Consider the following 22,193-nt stretch of genomic DNA (forward strand, 5'->3'; position numbering starts at 1 on the left):
CACATACAGGGGTTTTTTTACACAACAAACGTATACCTTTTATTTTGAAATTGTGATTTCCGGTGTGCTCCTGCTCACTCTGGAAACCTGACGGTACCGGCTAACATGACACACACACACACACACACACACACACACACACACACACACACACACACACACACACACACACACACACACACACTTCTGAACCGTTATGGTGAGTATGGCTCTGTAATATTGATGTGTTTTCAACAGAGTCAAAAGGTGATGGACGAATTAATCTGTTTGATAATAAAATACTCATCATAAAATATAAATTGGATCTGTTTCTGTTCTACAGGATTCAGTTCATCCAAAGATCAATGTTATCTTATTGTTATCCAGAAACAAATCAGTAATCAAAATACTTACAAATAAATAATAATAATAATACATCATAATGAAAATTAAAACAGAAAATCTCATTTAAAATCACGGATTTAAAGATTTATGTAATATATATATTCTTTTTACAGATGCAGTGCATGTTTTCAGTCAGAGGGGCGCTGTTTGATGACTGATTTCAAACACAAAGTAAAATGCAGATGATATAGGCTTAACTGATGGATGAATCAGCTCTCTGTACAGTTTGTCAGAGTGAGAATGAAACTCACATTTACTTAAGTGCTGCATTTATGGTTTACTTTTAACTTAGAATTTTGCTTAAAGAAAATATAAGAAGTTTACAAAGCACATTGCAGGGAACTAGTGGACTAAACTATCTAAGTGTGAATGACGTATAGTTAAAGCAGCTCCATCTGGAGCAGCTCCAGGAGAGGAGTTTTTTGCACCTTCACTGGAGCAGGACTTGTACCTGCCACAGAGTCCTGTTAGGTTGTTGTCCTGGTACTTTAACTTGAGTAAAGGATCTTAGTGTGATTCTGCTCTGATGAAAAAGAGTCGTCTCAGTCAGCAGGAGGAGCTGTTGGATTGAGGAACCAGAGAAGGAGGGCAAGAGAACAAGCAAGGTCCTTTAGAGAAAAGGGGAGGATGGGTTTCCTGGTTGGAGCCACACCTCAGAGAGAGGGAGAGAGGGAGAGAGACATTAACAGAGAGTCAGAGCTGGTTAATGATCTCAGTCTGCAGTTTTCAGCCTCTCAGTCGCTGTGTTCGCTGCTGTCTGGTCGTCTCTGGTGAGTCTGCTGCTTCTTTTTCTCTTAAACCTCCTCACAGACTGGATCTACATACAGGAAAACCTCTGTTCAGACACTCAGATCAACTGAATTCACCTTAAAACCTGTTGAAATGTTTCATGTTCAGATGTCAGATTAAGTCAGAGCTCATTGACACTCTGGGTCTAACCACCTCACTGAGGGGTTTTCTCTATGACTGAACATTCACACAAAATTACATGGTGAATTCAGACATTTTAAATGACTGAGTTTATGTGACTGAGTATCTGTGCAGAAACTGAGGCGTGTTCAGGAGTTTTTCAAGTAGAGGACAAGCCGTGTCCACATACTTTTGGCCATATACTTAGAGCTGAAACTAACTGTCATTTTCACAATTAAGTCATTAATATTTTTCCTTGAAAACACAACTAAAACTGTTAATCAATTACCAAAATAGCTGCTGATTAATCTTCTGCTGATCAACTCGACATGTAAGCAGCAGTGATGATACTACAACTCAAGTACCTTAAATCACAAGTTTAAGTTGAATTAACTACCAGGTTTGGATCTTTTTTTATTTAAAGCGTGCTGGTTTGTCTTTTGTCTTTTGGCGTTAGACCAGTGTTACACCGGTGTTGTGTTGAAGCCTGGTTCGCCTCAGGGTCAGGGTTCAGACTGGATTTAGACTCAACGTCTTTGAAGTGGTAATTTGGATTTGGTAATTTGGGGATTTTTTAGATGATCAGAGTTTCTTCTGCACATCAACTCAAACCGTGTCAGATAAGAAGTTTCACCTCTGGGTCCAGAACAGAGACAGAGCCAGGACGTGGTTAGCTTAGCTAAGAGCAAACACTGGAATCAGAGTTAGCTTCCTGTAGCTCTGACAAATATGAAATTTAGTAAAATAAATCTTCTGAAAATCAGTAATTTATAGCCTGATTTATCATAAGACCTGCTGCTAAGTATGATTGTCATTACCATCAAGTTGTAGTAACATTTGCTCCCAAAGCTAACATTAAATTTAGCTCATTATGTTCAAATTATATTTTGGTTGTTTAAAGATGTTGAAATTAAATTTCCAATTCCGAAACCAAAGACGTCAGTTGTTAATTTTGGGCTAACATTTGTTAAAGCTAATGATATGAAGCTGACATGTTAGCTTGCAATAGCTAAAAGCCAACCATGTGACAGGAACATATTTTAAAAATTGTCATTTTAGCTAATTTACTTTTTATTAGTCTGATGTTTCAGATGGATATCAGTTTTATCTCTTTTCAGAGACAGGTACAGTATTTATGATTGGTTAGCACAAAGGCTGAAAGCAGGGTTAGCATAGCTCCACCAAAACAAAAAAAGTGAGAGAATCTTCTGCAAATCTTATTTTCAGCCACAATAATCACAAATATTTTCAGGTGCTGGATGGGCTGCCAAGCAAGTTATGCTAACTGTAGCTGTAAAGTTAATGTGAATTTTGGTACGCCCCTCTGATCTCAAATTATTCTGGCTTTTAAAACTATATAAATTAAACTTAATCTTAATTTTTTTGTTGATAATGAGCTAAGATTTCTTTACTAGAGACTATTATCTAGCTGACACGTTAGCCTGGAAGCCAACAGTCACAAAGGAGTCAGTTAAAGGGACAATTTGGGGAAAACCATAATAGCTATTGTAAACTATTAGCTAACAAGCTAATGTGAATTTTTGTGCATGTATTAAGTGCAAAATATTTTTTACCAGTTCAAAACAAATAATCTATGGTCCACAAACCAGGGACTTTGGATGGTAACTACATTTTAATGCTAAAGAGCTAACGTTAGCTACCTCTCACATTAGCTGGTAACAAGTAGCTGAAGAGTATATTTAAAGGCACATTCTGAACGGTTTTCATTGTTCAGGGAAGCTTTCTTTCTTTCTTTCTTTCTTTCTTTCTTTCTTTCTTTCTTTCTTTCTTTCTTTCTTTTTCTCAGAGGCCAATTAGTCACTTTCTATTGCTGTAAAGTGTTTTCCAGATTCTGTAATTAACATTACAGCTGACCTGTAGTGTGCAGGTTAAAGGTCAGATGTCACAGGGTTCAGGTAAACTCTACTGTAGCTGAGAAATGTTTCAAGAAACCCTGAGCCAAAAATATCCTCTGGTTCGCCTCGCTGCCTGGTGTTTACAGCGTCGTGACGTAGTCAGTTTGGTTTCTGGGTTTTCAGTGTGAAGATCCAGATTTAAAGCCAAGTTACAGGTCTGGAGTCAGTTTAGAGGAAGGAGCTGCTGACTGTGGTGAGGGGGAGGAAAAACTGCAGAGCTCTGTTCTCTCTGTGTTTTCAGGGGATTTACTTGACTGTTATGCTGCGTTCACATGCTGAGGGGAAATATCTGGTAAACCCCTGAATTTAACAATAAAATTGTATGAGATTGAACAGTGTGAAGATCAGAGCTGCAACTAAGAATTTTTCTGCTGATCAATCTGCTGATTAATTTTTAATTTCCCACAGCTGAAGCTGATGTGTTCAGTTTATTTGTTTTATTTGACCAGAAACCTGAAAATTTTCAGTTTACAGTCAAGCAGAACCAAATCCTGTAATTTGAGATGCTGGAACCAGGAAATATAGTTTTTACTGCTGATTATTTTTTTGTTAATCAACTAATCGATTAATCGACTAATCATTCCAGCCTTAGTGCAGATAAAGTTAAGTGTTTGCCACAGTAATTTGCTGTGTTTTGGTTGGGACTGTATACTTGTGTGTGTTTGGGTTTTGTTGACAAAAATAAAAAAATAAAATATGACTAGATCCTTTAAAGCGACTATAATCAATATTCTTATATCAACACTGAATTGACTCTGTGCTGATAAAGTGTCCCTAACAGCCCTGAACCCACGGATACGTCTCTGCAACTCCAAGCAGCTTTTCAGCCTCTTTTAGCTCCTTGTTTTTGTTTGTTAATGTAAAGTTCGTGGAAGAGTCAGGGCTCAGGAATGAACATTTTAAAGAAGCTGTCCAGTCGCACGTGAAGCAGATGAGACGTCGTAGACAGTGTGAAATGTGAAATAAAGAGACCAGATCTGTAACTCTCAGACTGATGAATGACCCAGTTGTGACTTTTACCTCCTCAAAGATAACCCACTTACTGCTGTTTACAGCTGCCACTTTAACCACAGTGTGTGTGTGTCATGTAACCACACTGATGGACTAAAAACTGTATTGTTCAGGATTTGAAGTCAGAAAGTCTGCAGATGTCCAGAAAAGTCCTTCAAATATCTGCAGTTGACTCAGCTCTCCTTCTGCTGAGTGGATTCTGTCAGTGTCACATTAAACATATTTTCTGGGTCTTGAAAACCTATTCCAGCTCTGTCAAGTCATTGTTAGTTTCTGGATTATTTCAGTGACCAGTCAGTGCTGATCTGCTGGTGAAGCTCTGGTTTTGGTTTCTGTCTGTGAGCAGATGGTTCAGGTCCAGCAGCAGATACCTGTCCTGTCTGTTGGTTGCATCACTGCAGGGGTTTTCAGTATGGACTCTGTGTTGGAGCTGTCCTGTTGTCTTGGAGATGCGAACCTGTTGAACTGTGAATCTTTTCATTATTTCTGCTGCTGTACAGACTTTTACAATTATCTCAAACTTTCCAGATTTTGAAGTCCTGTGTATTTCCTGCAGACGTTTAGAGGAAGAGGAAGTGATTCAGAGCAGTGTCTCGTTCATGGCACCGTGTGGAGACTGGACTCTGACCTCAGTGTTTGTTAGTGTGGATTTAACCTTCAGCCTCTATGAACACACAGAGGGAAACATTATCCGCTGCCAATCTCCGCACACTTACTCGCAAACACGTTTGATATAATATAATGCAATTATATTATTAAACAGTTAAATCCATGTTTCTGTTGGTGACATTAAGTCACTTAATGAATGAAGCTTAAACAGCTGATTAGTTAACTCACTGTATACTTATGAGTTAACTATCAGGTCTGTGCAAAGACCAGAACCAAAACCTGAGTCTGGCAGCCTCTGTTATAACTGGCACTGGGCGGATGGATACACTGTTGTTTGTCAAGAAATAGCTCCAGCATGTAATTTCTATAAGAATATTAAGAACAATAAACTTTCTTAAGTTTTGGACCATAATAAGAAAAAGCACAAAGACTGTGTATGCCAAGCTAAACTAACCATGTCCTGCCTTCCTCACTTTAACCAAATACAAAAAAGCTGTTTATTGTCTCTGTTTTTTTAGGTGATGCAGCAGAGTCTGATCTGGTCTCTGCGGTCTCTGATAGAAAAGTAAAACCAGTCCAGTTTAAGGTGTGCTGGTTTAGATTTTCCATGTGAGCGCGGATGTGAAAGTCTTCGTTGTGTTGGAGGGGGAGAGGCTGTTAAATCGTCGGTTAACCAGACGGAAAGTTTTTCCTTTAAATGTCTGAATGAAAAGAGCTCATTGTGGAGCTGCTCTCTCTCCCTGCTGACCTACTGTGGCTGATAGTCTCTCTATTGCTCTGACCTACTCTCTTACTTTCTGCCCACAGTCGTGTTCTTTGTCATGTTTTAGTAAATAAGCCAGAATCAGACAGATACAGACGTACAGGATGTCTGGTGTGTTAGACGTGACAGCTGTCAATCAAACTCACCATGTGCAGGTAAAGTGTTTGAATCTGTTTGTGGGGAGGAGATGATTAGCAGCAACACAGTAAATACACCTGAAATGATACCCCACAAAATACAGGCTCAATGACAATATTGAAAACACATGTGAACTGCTCAGCACCCACCATGTGAAACCATGGCAACGGAGCATTTTAAACAGATTTAAATTCAGCTCCTCATTATGAAATGAGTGAACACACAGTAACTATTCACACAGTAACTCAGCAACTACTGACACACAGTAACTATTCACACAGTTACACAGTAACTATTCACACAGTAACTCAGTAACTACTGACACACAGTAACTCAGTAACTACTGACACACAGTAACTATTCACACAGTTACACAGTAACTACTCACACAATAACTCAGTAACTACTGACACACAGTAACTATTCACACAGTTACACAGTAACTACTCACACAATAACACAGTAACTACTGACACACAGTAACTATTCACACAGTTACACAGTAACTACTGACACACAGTAACTATTCACACAGTAACTCAGTAACTACTGACACACAGTAACTATTCACACAGTTACACAGTAACTACTGACACACAGTAACTATTCACACAGTTACACAGTAACTACTGACACACAGTAACTATTCACACACAGTTTTGCTGTTAGTCAGTGCGCATGTTTCCCTCCTGTTTTCATTCACATATTCAATTTGTGTATAAAAACAGGTCTGAAATATCTGACTCTGAGACTCATTTCAGTGTATTTTACTGAGCAGGTCTTGACATCATGATGTGTGCAGGTGTGAGTGCAGAGAGGTCTGGATTCAGAGTTACCTGTCAGTCATGTGACCTTGTGTCTACAGCTGCTGGTTGGTTTGTAGGAGGACAGGACTTCAGTCCAGGTCTGAGTCTGTTTCTTATCTGAACAACTGTACAGAGGTCAGTTTGTTCATCAGATGTGTTTAAATAAAGGTTTCTCTTCTTCCTCTCTCAGCTGATTAAACTGTCATCATGTGACTCTCTCTGTCTGAGACCTCCGGGGCCACCGTCCATCCATCCGTCTGAGTGCTGCGGTCACTGTCTGACAGAAACAGTCGCGTTGTTGTTCCCAGGTCTAATGAAGTCTCAGCTGATCACAGATCAGGAGGATGATGATCATCACACTGCTGCCTCACCAACACGTTCACTCTCTGTTCTACTTTCTCTGTTCTACTTTCTCTGTTTCTCTCTGTATCTGCAGCTGTTTGTTGTTTACGCCTGGATTCATACGATCAAACTTGACGGTTCAAAGACCTGGATAAAGGCAATAAATGAGAACTGTTTTAAGATGATTTTATCAAACTATGATCACTCAACACACCTCACTGTACCTTCCATGACAAGGATCAGTCTAAGTACTGGTCATTAATCAGCAGAAGAGAAGTGATGTAATGTGATGTTCGGGGCGGATTCAGACCATCAGTGCAGTTGATCCTCATTTTGTGATGACGTTTTGTTGAATCACTTTTACTGTCAGTGTTCACAGGGAAACTCACAATAACACTGACTAACTGACCCACAGGTTTCACAGTGAGGCTCAGTCTGTTTTTTTTGTTTTTTCTTCCTTACTCTTTGACAAACTGTCACTGCTAAACTTCCTCAAACTTAATTTTTCCTTTGATCAACAGACTGCAATACCACTCCCACTTTCAGTTCCTGAATTCAAACTGACAAACAAATGGTACAGGACCGTGCGATCTGCAGGGTGGGGTCAAACTGCAGACAGAGTAGAGGGGGGGCTACGTCTATCTTTATGAGGACCAGTTTGAGTTTTACACCTTTCCGAGTGAGGACATTTGTCTGGTCCTCAAACCTTCAAAGGGATGTTTGAGGGTTGAGACCTGGTTTTTAGGGTTCAGGTTAGACTCAGGTTCAGGTTTTGGTTCAGATTCAGGTTTAGGTTAGGGTTGGTTGGGGGGGGGGGGTTAATGTTTGGGTAAGAGGTTGGGGAATGCATCATGTCAATGAGTGTGTATGCGTGTGGTTCACTGTTCGTCCTCCTCACACTGACATCATGGGGCAAATATTCTACACACACACACACACACACACACACACACACACACACACACACACACACACAGTCATGAGGTTTAAATAGAGTCAGGAAACAGTTTAAACTGCTGTAGGGTGAACAAGAGTCTATCGTCCTGACAGCGCCACCTACAGGCAGGGCTGGTCACCTCACTTGAGGCCCCAGACCCACAGGGGCCACAGATTCAGGTTCAGATTCAAGTTTACTGTCATTTCCACACATGCTCACAGTACATACAGGGAACTGAACCCAGTCTGAAGAGTCACAGGCCGGAAACAGATCCAGAAGAACTTGTACTTCACTGCTACAGTAACAACAGATCTGACCTCCCTCTGCAGACTCCGTGTTCAGACACAACCACAGTGTTCCTGCACCTTTCACTGTGGATATATACACAGTCCACCACAGTCCACCTCCACGAGTCCAGACCAGGATGTCTCCTTGTGGTTTCATTCCTGAGTGTTGCTGTGTAGCGTCAGTGGAAACAAAGATGGAGGCTCCATTGTGCTCGCTCTGCCGACCTCCAGAGGATCCTGTTGTCTGAGCTGAGTTTCTCGGAATAAAAGATTTTTCCAGTTGAAGACAAATAAAACACAGAAACATTCAGTCAATGAGAGGCTGCTGCATCTGCGTACGTTACTACGGCAACTACTGCGCATCAACTGGTTTGTCATATTTTAATTATTTATACATTTGTCAATAAATTTAAATCTATCAAGAATAATATGAGCAGTTGAAGCTACTGTTGCGGCTATGTCTAAACCATGCTCCTGTGAATACAACTGATTATTAGTTATTGATAAACCGCCTCCTCCTCAATGTAGTCTCCCTACTCAGACAGTTAAACACAGAGTGGTGAGGAGACACTGATCATGCTGCTACTCTAATAGAAACGCATCTTCTCTGCGTTTAACCCCCGTCAGTCATCTGTTGACCCCTCAGATACGTAGGTCTCGTGGCTCCTCGGTCAGTCCAGACCTCCAGGCTTGGAACCAGAGGACAGGTCAGGTGGTCTGGACTCGTTCAGTCCACCAGACAAGCTGATGTCCAGATGTCCACGTTTATTTTTCATTGTCTGTTTGACTTTTAAAACTCTGACTGGATTGATTTTTTATGATTTCCATGTCGTCACACAACCTCAACAAACTACACATCAATCTTTTATAACTGAAGAGGAATTATTACTGTCACTTTAGATGACAGACAGATCCAAACGATCCTTTAGTCACAGATTAGTTATTGAGAATAATTCACGAAGCCTCAGTTGTTTATCTCTGCCTAGTTTCACGGGTTTTGTTTTTTCTCTTCATATTCACTTCATTTAAAACTGTCCAATCACAGGCTGTGTTGGGATGACATTTTAGCCAATAATATTAAAGTTCATCAGTAATCAAGTGCTCACTCTCATCCTTGTTCCTTTAATAAATTAATTTAGACTATTTCATAAACAGTTTTTCTTGATTTTATTATCTGGTATTTTTGGACCCTGATGTCTTCCTGAGAGTCTTCCAGTGGCCTTTGTGTCCATGTAAACAGAAGACAAAAACCACATCTGGCCCAGGAACAGTTGAGCCACGTGGACCCGGCAGGATCAGAACTCAGTTAAGAAGAATTCAAAAACGGGAGCTGTGTCACTTTAGACTTGTGGTATAAACATAGGTTAATGAACAGTTTTTATTTTTGTTTATCTCAAACCAGAAATGAAAGTTTCCTCTGCGGTTCGTTCAGGGTCAAACCTGTAGATGTAAATTGCAGATTAAATAATTCTCCTGTTTAGTTCAGACCACGGAGCCTCTAACAGACGGTCCAGCTCAAACAGGAAGTGTTGATCCGTCCTCGCTCAGCTGAGACACAGATGAGGGGATATCGGAGCCTCGGGCTGCAGAGCTGAATTCCTCTCTGCTGATAAGTGTTGGATGTAAAGCATGAAGCTACATGTTTCTGAGAATCTGGCCTCTCACATTCTTTCTTTATCATCTGGTGAAATGAGTTGGACAGACTCCAGATGTTTTCTCCTGCACCACCAGAACAGACTGAAAATAGAAACCTGAGTTTCTGAGTTTAACCCTTTATGTCATTAGGAAACACCGTGGACACCTTTTGCTGGCACCCAGGCCTCGAGGTTTGGGAAGAAAAACAGACACAGTGGAAAACCGAAAGAAACAATCACAGCTCATAAACGTGTAAATATTCTACATCTGAGGTGTTGTGCAGTAATATTTTAGTACTGTATAGATATCTGAAGGATCCTTTATCAAATCTCATCTCAGGTTCCTAATAGACCAGAAAACAGAAGTACAAAACAAACACAAAGGGACCTGTGGTATCTTAAAAAACAACAAAAATGTGAGAAGTAAAAGGTCAGTGATGTATTTAAGTCTGAATAATGTTTCGTATTGTGAGGACTCTGATTAAACAGTCTGGTGGATCACTGCTGAAATCCTGATTTTAGAACCATGGCGTCTTCCCTGAAGATCATGAAGAAAGCTCTGGGCAGAAATATTCCATCCGTTCTGACTTGGCAGTTTGAAAGCCGTCGATGGTAGTGATGAAGTCTGTTGCATCATCCTGTAGCCATGTTTCTGTGAAACACACAACACTACACTCACAGAAGTTCCTCCGGTTCCTCACTGCCTTGTCCATCTTAATGTCCAATGATCTCACGTTGCCCATGATGATACATACTGTTCACTTTTCTCTCTACTTGCATGTTTAGAGAGGGCGGAGCTTAAACACACTGGTAACTCTTTAAACACGTATGACAGGAGAAGAAGCAGGAGCAGACTGCATCTCGACACAGAAAATAACAATGAGGAGGAAACAGTGGAGCTGTTTACCGTCAGTCTGTAAATGACCTTCTTACTGTTTTATTACAGTGATCAGTTATTAGTCTGTTTTGTTTTCATTCTGTAAATGTCTCACCTGAGGGATCAAAGGTCAGCTGTGTGTGTGTGTGTGTGTGTGTGTGTGTGTCAGACACATACAACAGTTGTTGTTTAGTCTGACGCCTCAGGATCAGTTCAGTTTGTTTCATCTGGAAACAACAAGAACAAAACATCCAGAAACACTCTTTAATTTCAGCTTTACAAGACTGAAAGAGAGAGAGAGAGAGTGTGTGTGTGTGTGTGTGTGTGTGTGTGTGTGTGTGGTACTTCCTGTGCTATGTTTGGACCACACCCAGTGTTTAGTCATACTTAATGTGTTCACTGTGTTGACGTCTCAGAGCTTTGGTTCCCATGCTGCTCAGAGAGTGAAGCTGTTCCTGTTCTTCTATCTTTGCGAGGACCAAGTTTGAGTTTAATAACTTTTTACGTCCTGAGAACATGTTGGAGTTTTTTCGTGGAAAGTGAGGATGTTTTAATAGGAGAGGACATATTTGGGAATGTTTACACAGTGACCTCAGTTTTGGTAAACAGAAATTTTAGAAGTTTGGAACACTTTTTTAAAAGTGAACAAATTTTGCAAATGATATTTTTGGTAAGTGAAAAATGATTTTAATTTAGAAAGTGACCAACATTTGCGCACTTCTGGTAAATGTGAAGATGAGCCATTTATGGAAAGTTTGGACATTTTCAGAAAGACAGGATGTTTTCAAATCTGTGGGACTGTTGGACTTTTTTTGGAAAGTGAGGATGTTTTAATGAACATATAAACAGTTCAGAACATGTTTAGAGAGTGAGAACAGTTAAGGAAAAGAAGTTCATTTTAAGAAATAGAGACACTTTTTGGAAAGTGAAAATACTTTTTGAAAGTATAATCTTTTGTTAAATTTTGGGTTATTGTTAAGAACTGATGACATTTTTGGACACTTCTGCATTGTGCAGGACATTTTCTCGGGACCACACTTTGTCAAAAGGCTGTTTGACGTATCGGATTTGGTTTTATAGCATCAAGGGTAGAATTTGATTTAGTCATTAAGATTTCAGGAATTCTTCAAGGAGGTCAACTTCTGATCATAAATTCTAGCCAACACTATGACTATAGATTGCTGGTTCATGTGCTTTTGAAGAACTTTGTATTTCCCCTATTTAATAGTTAATAGTTAATAGTTTCTCCTGGAAACTTTCTAAAAAATTAAGAAATAACAGGAAGCATAAATTAAAGTGTTAAAGACAAAATAATTCATGAATCAATCAATAATTACATCACAGCTCATGTTTCACTGTTATTTTGTTTTCTGTTCTTTCTCTAAATTGTTGATGGTCGTTGATTGATCATTTTTCTTCGGTAAAGATAGTTGTAATGAGTTTCTATCCTGGTCTTTGACAGATTAAAATTTTCATTTATGGGAAAATTTCATTAGTCAAAAACACTTTTGCCTGATTACAAGAGATGAAGTTACACAATCAGGTTTCTCAAGACGATAAATCACTTCCTTAATCCTAAGAAACAAACTGCACAGTTAAATATACTGATAAATGTGGGCATCAGGGGAATCTTAAAGGCAACAGAAAAGACTAGAAAAGACTATACAAATGGAACAAAAAACCTACAAAATCAAGATGAATTAAATAAGAAAAAAATATCAACTTGAAATAAATTGTGAAAATTAGATTAAAGAATGTTTGTTAAAAAGATGTAAAAATGTGTTTGTAATGTTGCTTCTCTGTCCCCTCAGATCAGACCTGAAGCTCAGTTTGGATATTACAACAAAATTTTGGATTTGTCGTTTTTCATCTGGCTGCAGAAAAACCATCAGTGGACTTCAACAGATTTTGGACTCTGTCATTTTTTTTTCTATTTTTATTTCTGAGGATCCAGTAAATTACATTTTTGATCCTTTTGTGTCTGAACTTGTGGATATTCTGATTTTATTTAATATTTTTTTGGATCTGAACTCTGTGGAGTCTAGTGTTCAGTCTAAGGTGGGGTAATTTCAGGGTTTTGGTCCTCTGAGTGACAGTGTTGGTGCAGTTTTTCGTCTGAATGCCCCAGGATTACCCTCAGGCTGCAGTTCCTCACCCGGCCTGCAGGGCAGCAGCAGAGAGCAGCGGCTGGCAGCTGGACAGGCGAAGTGTTGGCATGAGTGACTTCTGGCACAAGATGGGCTGCTGCGTGGTGGCTAAACCTCCACCGGTGAGACACACACACACACGCACGCGCACGCGCACGCGCGCGCACACGCACACACACACACACACACACACACACACACACACACACACACATTTATGGACACACAAACTCGATTAGACATACTTTAGGGATGTATGAATAAACCACCTCCACAAGGGACACCACTTTCTGAGTGGTTTACAAGGAAGATACCACCGTCAACAGATGACAAATGACAACCACATGATGAAAATCACTTTTCATCACAACCATTTTTAGGGGACTAGTATTATTTAACCAACTACTGGGGTCATAAGAAGACACCTACTTTATGGTACTTAAGAGAACCACTTCATGTTTTTCTTTTCTCTCTCTCTCTCTCTCTCTCTCTCTCTGTCTCTCTCTCTGTCTCTCTCTCTCTCTCTCTCTCTCTCTCTCTCATTAGTTCTGCAAGTAACACTTATCACACACACATTCATGTTTCCATCACTCAAAGGACATCACTAAAATTTAATGATTTACCTTATGGGTACTTGCATATTGCCCCCAAAATGGTTGTATACAGATTTATGTCCCTGCAACATGAGTAAAACAAGTACACACACACATTTTAACGTTACTCAAGAGTAAACAGGTGGCAGAATTTCCTGTTTCACTGTGAACTCTGATCTCCTGCAGCCTGACACCCTCTTCCTTTCCTGGCAGCAGAGTCTGTTCCTTTTTTTTTTTACACTTCATTTCCCAAATAACAAGTCCTTCAAATTAAAATGTGTCCATGATGCTCCATGCAGCAGGATAACATCATTTATCTGTGTCTTAGAAACTCTGACAGAGACAATAAATAAATTCAGTTCAAAGTACTTAATTTGTTCATCTGAAAGAGCAATTTGAGACAAGAGAGTTTTCAAACACAAACATACATAAACAGTTTATTCACACAAGTAAAAACTGAAAACTTAAATAAACAAAATATATAAGATTACATCAGAGAATGATTGAAAAACAGTGCTGCTTATCTTTGTCATGTGTGATAGTGAACAGGATATATTCAGGTTTCAGATCATTTATCAGACTTTTATAGACTGAAGTATTAATCAATGAAATAATCTTCAGACTAATCAATGATGAAAATAATAATAATAATAATAATGAACAACAAACCTGTCCTTATCTAACATTGTAGTCTGTTAGAAACCAGTTATTACAAGTATAGGCTACTGATTATACAGGATAAATAAGTGTTACTAACAATGGCAGTTGGTGCTCACCGTTGTGAAAAACACAATGCATTTCCTCTAGTTGTTTCACAAGAAAAGCCTCCATGTCTTTAGCTCATGCAATGCTTTTAATGTCAAACAAAAGCAGTGGGAAGAGATCCCTTTGAATACCTGTCACTTAACTAGTGCTGGAACAATTAGTTGATTAAAAGAGCTTTATGTAAGTTTTTGCTATTGCTACATAGCTAACATAAGCATTATCAGTTTTTTACTTACCAGTCTAGAAGAAACGTTGTGAGCTCACATCAACCTTCCTTTAATTGCCAAGAGCTGTCTCCAGAAGTTAGCATGCTAACCAGCTAGCTCCAGACTGTCTCATCACTTTCTGATACCGAGTCACTGTAGCATCCAGTCTGTGCTGAAGAAGTAGCTGCACACAGGACGTATTATTATGTAAACACAACAATGGCTGAAGCTCTCTGAAAGAATGGTCAGTAAACAGCTGTTAATTCTAACATTAGCTAAGTAGCAATAGCAAAACTGTTATTTGATTTGTCATTCAACATAAAAATAATCAACGTAATTACTGAATAAAAAATAAATAAAAGCAAAAATGGTGAAATATTGTGGTTTCAAAGATGATTGAAGATTGATGAAGATTTTATACTATTCTCCATCCCTATGTCAGTCTAAGCTCTGGGGAACTAGTTTTCTTGATGGTTAATCAATTATTGGAGAAAATAATCAACAGATTAATCAGTCTGTGTAGACATGGTGAGTGTTCAGACTGATGAGGGGAAGTTCTGCTGCTGTGTTTCTCCCCACAGACTCCCTCCCTCCTTCCTCTGTCTGTATTTTTAGAGTTTTCTGTTTGTTCTATTGTGGAGCTGCAACAATACACTTTTTATAAAAACACACACACACACACACACACACACACACACACACACACACACACACACTGATGCCAACAGTGACTTCACTCTCAGGGAAGTTAAACTGAGCTTCTTTTGTGAAGCTCGACTGTGAAACTCAGCAGGTTCAGACAGAGGAAAATAATAAAAAAAGACTTTCCATACATATAAGTGTACATGCCATGTTGGTGACGTAACCCCCCCCCCCCCCCCTTTCTCTGTCGTCCATGTTGGAGGTCTGTCTTCAGCTGTGAGAACACCTGACTATGTCCACTTTTATTTAGAAAGACAATGGAGCAGTCCAGTTAAAATTTATATCTGCAAATGATATTTCAGTTTGAAAAACCTGAGCAGAGCTGCAGCTCATTAAACTAAAAGCCCTCATCTGTAAACTGAACTTTAAATGCTGGTGTACACACACTCACACACTCTTTGATCTGTGTTGTCATTACCTGGCCTCTTATATTTTGAAATGCCAGCTTGTTGCTCTGCTTTAATGCTGATGACTCACTGATTACATGTGATGATGATGATGATGATGATGATGATGATGATGATGATGATGATGATGATGATGATGATGATGGTGATGATGATGATGATGATGGTGGGGGTGGTGGTGATGCAGATCTGCTGTTTATCAGTTCAACACAGTCGTTGCCAGGAGAAATTTTATTCTCTCATGTTTGTTCAGTAAACGAGCAGCAGCAGCAGCAGCAGCAGCAGACTGACTGTTACATCATGAAACTGCTCTCAGATCAGTTTGAGTCTCAGTCGTGTTACATCATGAGCCACAGACAAACAGGACGTTCACTTCTGTCCTGGAAATCCTGGAATATCAGGGAGTTTTCAGACTGAGAGAAGTCAGTGGATTTGATAGTTTGATAAACACTCTGGAGGAGTTGTAAGTGTCAGACTGAACAGTGTAAGACTCGGACGTCAGTTCACATGAGAAAAAACTCCACAACAACAGAAACCAGGAAATAGAGGAGGAATCCTCCAGCAGCACAAAACAGACAGCTGGACCACAGAGAAACACACAGAACCTCAATGACTCTGACAAAGAAAAGACATTTATTCACACACAGAAATTAAAGGTCAACCAATGTCACAAGAAATATCAGGATAACACAGAGAGAAGGCAGAGCTGTCATCATCAGGTCAGCTATACAGAGTGACGCAGAGCAGAGACACCTGGTGCCCAGGTGAGGGGTCTTACATCCACGTTTGTTTGGATTCATATATGAAGTGAAGAAGTGTTTTATCATAATTATCGTCTCCGATGTAAAATCAATGTTAAGAGACACAACTGACAGAAGAGTAATCAATGATCAATAAATTCAATAAATCATTTAAGTCATTTTAACGCCTCCTTGTAACGACAGCTGAGGCATGAGGTTTTATGTTCTCAGGTCGTCTGTCTCAGGAACACCTGGGGGGGAGCTATAAGACATTTCTCACTGTTTACAGATATTTTCAAAATCAAAGAATGAATCAATTAATTGATTAAATAATCAGCAGATTAACTGATAATGAAAATAATTTTTGGATTGCTGTCAATCTGATCCAGCGCCTCTAACGTGAGCTCATGACCTTTGACCTCTGACCCACTTTCTGACTGTTGCCCCTTCCCGTCGTTGCTGTGACAACAGGTCTGCAGTTGTGATTCAGCAACAGCTGCTCGACCGCAGGATGCCAACATGTTAAACTGTGAGTGGACCAGTCTGACGTCTGATGACGTGGAGGCACCAGATGTTACTTAATTAAAAACATGTGGAGGAGGAACTGGCCTATGTGGTTGTACTGGTGTGTGCTGGTTCTGACATCTGATCCAGATCTCACTGACATCTCATTGTGCACCTGAAGCCTCCGCAGTTTTCTGTCCATGTGGGCTCTGCTGTCGCTCAGTGATTAAAAGTGATTAAAAAGAGATGACCTCTTGTTCTGTAGCTCATTAATGTCGCTGGTGCATTATGGGTGATTTTACTGAGTTTACTAATTTATGTATAAATGAGGATCTTTGGATTTTCAGGTGACTTTTGCGTCAGTGTAATGATCAGCTGTTCCCATCGACTTTCTCCATGAAGTCCTGTTACTGACCATTAATTAGGTTAAGTTACGATGACTTTATGTGATTAGTAAAAAAATGAAATAGATAATCAATTAATGATTAAAGATATAGGGAGTCCTTCATTAGTGAAGCAGAGGATTTTGTTACAGACACACAACAGAAAGATTATTGTGTAACAGCTCTGGTTTCACAAGATGCTGACGGACATTAATGATGAAAATGAGACTCTGACAACAACAAGACACACGTCCTGACGTGGATCGATGCTGTTACAGCTGTGAGTTAGAGAGAGGAACTGAACCGGGTCCAGAGTCAGAGGTGACAGATTAACGAGAAGATTACAGTGTGTGAAGTCAACGTGTCAGTCTCAGTAAATCAGATCTCTCTGCTCTTCTTCTCATCAAACACTGAATTTCTTGTCCTGTGCTCGACCCTCTTCAGTCCTGCTGCTGTTACACAAGAGCTCTGAATAATCCAGAGGAACATAATCCTCTTAAACCAGATGAAGTGGTTGTGATTGTGGCTGAGATGTGTTCTGGATCAGCTTGTTAATCAAGATTAACTCTGGGAGCAGAGTGGGTTTTAATGAGCCGGTCACTGGGTATTTGACAGAGTGTCCCTGAACACAGCACACAGTGTCCCTGAATGCAGCACAGCCATCTGTATGATGACACACAAGATGATGCATAAATTCACCAGTTCCTCTCTGCGGCTGAGTCACGAGTTCATGTTTTTTGGACGTGTCAGACCCTTAACGCCTCATCTGCACAGTGCTTCACTGTCTGAGGCTTTTATTCTGAAAGATCTAAATTTAAAGTACTGCTACTGTTACAGCTACAAGTAAATGTTAATGCTAAAGGAACTATTGGTACTACTGCTACTACTGCTAATAGTAGTACTGGTACTACTAATGCTAATGATACTTCTGCGACTACTGCTGCCTTTACCAAAACTACTACTACTGACTTGCTGCAACTCCTAACACTACTACTCCTGCTACTGCTATTTCTACTACAGCTGTCACTGCTATGATGTTTGTTTTACTACTACTGGTACTTCTTCAACTACAGTATACACTGTATGAAAATATACACAAAACTAAATATTACTAAACGGACAAGAAGTTGTAAAGTGTTTCACAATAAAAGTAAAAATCTCAATAAAAATATGAAAGAGAAAAAAAGAAGGATTACCATAAAACAAAAGAGCAAGAATTTAATTTAAGAAAAGTGAGTGTGAATATAGTGGATGGTGTATGGAGAATTTTAAAAATATTGTTGAACTGACAAATTAATGTAACAATTTACAACGATAACGATTATTACATGATTATTATATAACAATAACTGGAAAAAACAACAGTTATAAGAAAACATTTGACATGTTTGTTGCAGAATGAAAACAATAATTATTCAAACTTATTTCCATCGTGCTCTCAACATGATCACATTATCCCATGGATAAATTTACCCAGAATTAAAATGTCAATGGAAAATAGAAAAATTAAAAGAGAAAATGGCAAAAAAAACCCCCCAAAAACAAAACTATTGTTATATTTTCATAATGTTATCATGTGACCAGATCATCAGGACAACTAAAATAATAACAGTTTATTTGTCATTTTCTATTTTTATTTTCCATTTACTGTTATATTGATGATAGTGTCATCAGAGTATGGTGATTTTAACAGCTACTTAAATGTAAATTATGATGTAAACTGGATGTCAGGGGGTTAACTTTCCTCACTGAGCTGCAGGTTTCTGTTTGTTCTCGTTTCTCTTTGTTTCTTTAATGTTGCGTCACATGTTTGTCTCTGACTGACTCTGATTCACGAACATGTTAGAAGCTGAGTGGATGATGTGAGTGTCAGAGTATGTGGACATGTAGAGACACATCAGATGATCTGAGGCTCATCACGGCCAGGGACACAAGTACACACAGAGCTTTAAACTCCAGACCCCAGATCCCAAATCCCAGACCCGCACCTGTTTCTCTCTCCTGCACCGTGCAACAATTAAAACTACACAGTAACACTAGTGGTTGCGACAAAGCAGTGAGGCATTTCATACAGCTGTAGAACTGCTGACATCATCATTTCACACAACAGGTAATAAAATCATACAGGTGTGGTGACAAAGTATGAAAGACAATAGATAAATAAACTCAATGTTTGGCCTTGGTGGAGTCTGAGCTCGACAGAGTCATTCTGGTTACTTTATATTTTACCTGCCTACATGCTGACCTGTGTGTGTGTGTGTGTGTGTGTGTGTATGTAGAAGAAGAAGAGGAGGAAGATTGATCGCAGTATGATTGGAGAGCCGACAAACTTCATCCACCTCACACACATCGGCTCCGGAGAGATGGCCGATGGCCTGCAGCCGGTAAGACCCCACACCTGTCTGCTCACCTTTCTTTTCACCTGTTCACTTACCTTCTTACCTGTCTGTCTGATTACCTGTCCATCTATTTACCTGTTTACCTGTCTGTCTCTTTAGCTATCTGTTTACCTGTCTATCTGTTCAGCTGTCTGTCTGTAGTGTGTTGGATGTGTGACAGTTGACAGTGGAGTGATAATAGGAAATGATGGGGAACAATATAAAACAAAGGACTGGACTGACCCTGGGTCAGTACCTGAACTTACCTAAGACCTCTGTAGACCTCTGTAGACCTCCATAGACCTTAGACCACTGTAGACCTCTGTAGACCTCTGTAGACCTCTGTAGACCTCCATAGACCTCTGTAGACCTCTGTAGACCTCTGTAGACCTCTGTAGACCTCTGTAGACCTCTGTAGACCACTGAAGACCACAGCCACTCAAACTGTAAAGCAACAGATGTACGGCTGCATGTCTAAACACTGACCTCTATTGATCCGAGCTGCAGCCCTGTGTGTGTGTGTGTGTGTGTGTGTGTGTGTGTGTGTGTGTGTGTGTGTGTGTATGTGTGTGTGTGTGTGTGACAGGAAGTGGCACACAGTGCTGCATCCTTCCTGCTTCTATTTTAGCTTCACTGCCTCACATCTCATCTGTTAGAGTTTGAATCAACTGAGCTCACGCACACACACACACACACACACACACACACACACACACACACACACACACACACACACTGACTGAACACAGCTTAGAACACAATAATGAATTCAAATCTTTCAAAATGTTTGAAAAGTTAAAACAAAAATAAAAATAAGAACCTAAAACTGACCTGTTTGTCTTAAAAATTACATTAAATTATAAAACAGTGATTTTCCTCCCTGATTATGTCAGAGGTCAGAGGTCAGGCACATCCTTCCTCACTGACTCTTCCTCCTTTGAGATAGATAATCAATGGATTAATAGAAATCAACAAACGATCGCTTCATTTATTAAACACAAAGACACTGAAAACAATTTGACTTAATTAATCATTAATATTCAACAAAAACAGGAACTAATAGTCATAATGAGTGAAACTATGTGGTATTTACATCACATAGCTCCTGAAGGTGACTGGTGTGTCACATGTTCAGTTGTATTTATCATGTTCTCTGTCTGTGTCTGTGTCTGTGTGTGTGTGTGTGTGTGTGTGTGTGCGTGTTCCTTACAGTCGGGGTCGGTTCAGGAGCAGATGAGGTCTAAAGGGCCTAACATGAACGGCAGGAACAGTCTGTTATAGCTGGTAAACACACACATGCATGCACACACACACACACAGATACACACACACACACACACACACACACACACACACACACACACACACACACACACACACACACACACACACACACACACACACACACACACACACACACACACACACACACACACACACCCACACACACACACACATACACGCACGCACACACGCATGCACACACAAACACACACACACACACATACACAAACACACACACACAGCCCAGATGTTTTAGAGAAAGTGGAGGTGTGGAAGTTAAATGAATTGCTCAGACAGAGAAACATCATGAATAAAGAAAAGTGTTTCTGCTTCTTTAATAATCAGATCTACTTGGATCTATAGAATCTGTTATTAGTCCACTTCCTGATCCTGATCCTTCTGATTTTTCAGGAGTAACTGAAATCAGCCCAGACCTTCTGACCGACCTCCTCTCTCCTCTGAACCTCTGAATCTTCTGTCCTGTATCTGACCCCTGACCAGAGGCTTCCACAGCCCTCCTGCCCTGCTGAAGTGTCCTTGAGCAAAGCTCTGCCCCTCTGCTAGCTGCAGGGGGGGAGGGGGCCCTGTCTAGACCTGAAAAAATCTCAGACAGATCCCCCCTGGAGGATGATCACTTTAAACGAAGAAAGGAGGCTTTCGCCTCTTTTCATCGAAGAAACAGAAGAATTTTTTATATTTTTTATGAATCAGGATTTAAAATCAGGGGCCGCTGTTAAAAATTGTCCAAAAATGAGCCACATCTCAGGTCCAGTAAACCACCAAGGACTACATCCCCCAGAATCCTTTTCTATTCAGGATATCTGCGAAATGACAGAATGTCTGTATTTTAAGAAAGAAAAACTGGCTCCAAAGTGTTTCCCAGAATTCATAGAAAAGTTTTCTCAAAACACTCTGATCCAAGAGGAAGTGAGGATTACTAAATCTCCCATAATCCCTCATTTTAACCCTCATGCTGGTGCAAAGTGCCCCCCTGTAGAGCTGCTCTGGAGTTCCTTCAGTGGACCTTATTTCCCAGGATGCTTCACTCTGCCCAGCCCCACTGCTGGTGCTGAATGATTTAAGACTCTTGTTTTAGGAGATGGGAAAGTCCCGCAAATTCCTGCTACACTGGACTGGTCTGTGTGTGTGTGTGTGTGTGTGTGTGTGTGTGTGTGTGTGTGTGTGTGTGTGTGTGTGTGTGTGTGAGAGAGAGAGAGTGAGAGTGAGAGAGAGAGAGAGAGAGAGAGAGAGAGAGAGAGAGAATTTATATGGTCTTAATAATCCTCCAGTTTAAATATAAACGTTGACTTCACTGAACTCTCAGAGGGGCCTGGACACACAGTTCAAAACTTCCTTTAGAAAATGAGTCATTTTTGTTAAAGTTCTTTGTGTCTGCTTTGTGCAAAGGTTTTATGTCAGACTACTTAGACTGCAGTTTGGGGCCAGTTGGATGTTCAGTTGACACATTGTG

General features: G+C 40.0%; 1 protein-coding gene across 2 annotated transcripts; it reads left to right on the top strand.

Annotated features, from left to right (window-relative positions):
- The first annotated feature begins 1,106 nt into the window (after positions 1–1,106).
- cdc42se1 (CDC42 small effector 1) lies at positions 1,107–21,921 on the top strand. 2 transcript variants are annotated; one of them, XM_022747442.1, is made up of 5 exons: positions 1,107–1,154; positions 12,425–12,882; positions 19,340–19,444; positions 20,651–20,722; positions 21,134–21,921. In XM_022747442.1, exons 2-4 carry the CDS (start codon positions 12,733–12,735, stop codon positions 20,717–20,719), a joined length of 324 nt encoding a protein of 107 aa, XP_022603163.1. In that variant the 5' UTR covers positions 1,107–1,154; positions 12,425–12,732; the 3' UTR covers positions 20,720–20,722; positions 21,134–21,921. The 2 variants fall into 2 exon arrangements, with proteins under 2 accessions (XP_022603163.1, XP_022603164.1); XM_022747443.1 differs by lacking the exon at positions 1,107–1,154 and adding an exon at positions 11,047–11,283.
- The last annotated feature ends 272 nt before the right edge of the window (positions 21,922–22,193 follow it).

The sequence above is a fragment of the Seriola dumerili genome, unplaced genomic scaffold, assembly GCF_002260705.1.
Source record: "Seriola dumerili isolate Sdu_G_001 unplaced genomic scaffold, Sdu_1.0 BDQW01000110.1, whole genome shotgun sequence".
In the NCBI taxonomy this organism is placed as follows: Eukaryota; Metazoa; Chordata; class Actinopteri; order Carangiformes; family Carangidae; genus Seriola; species Seriola dumerili.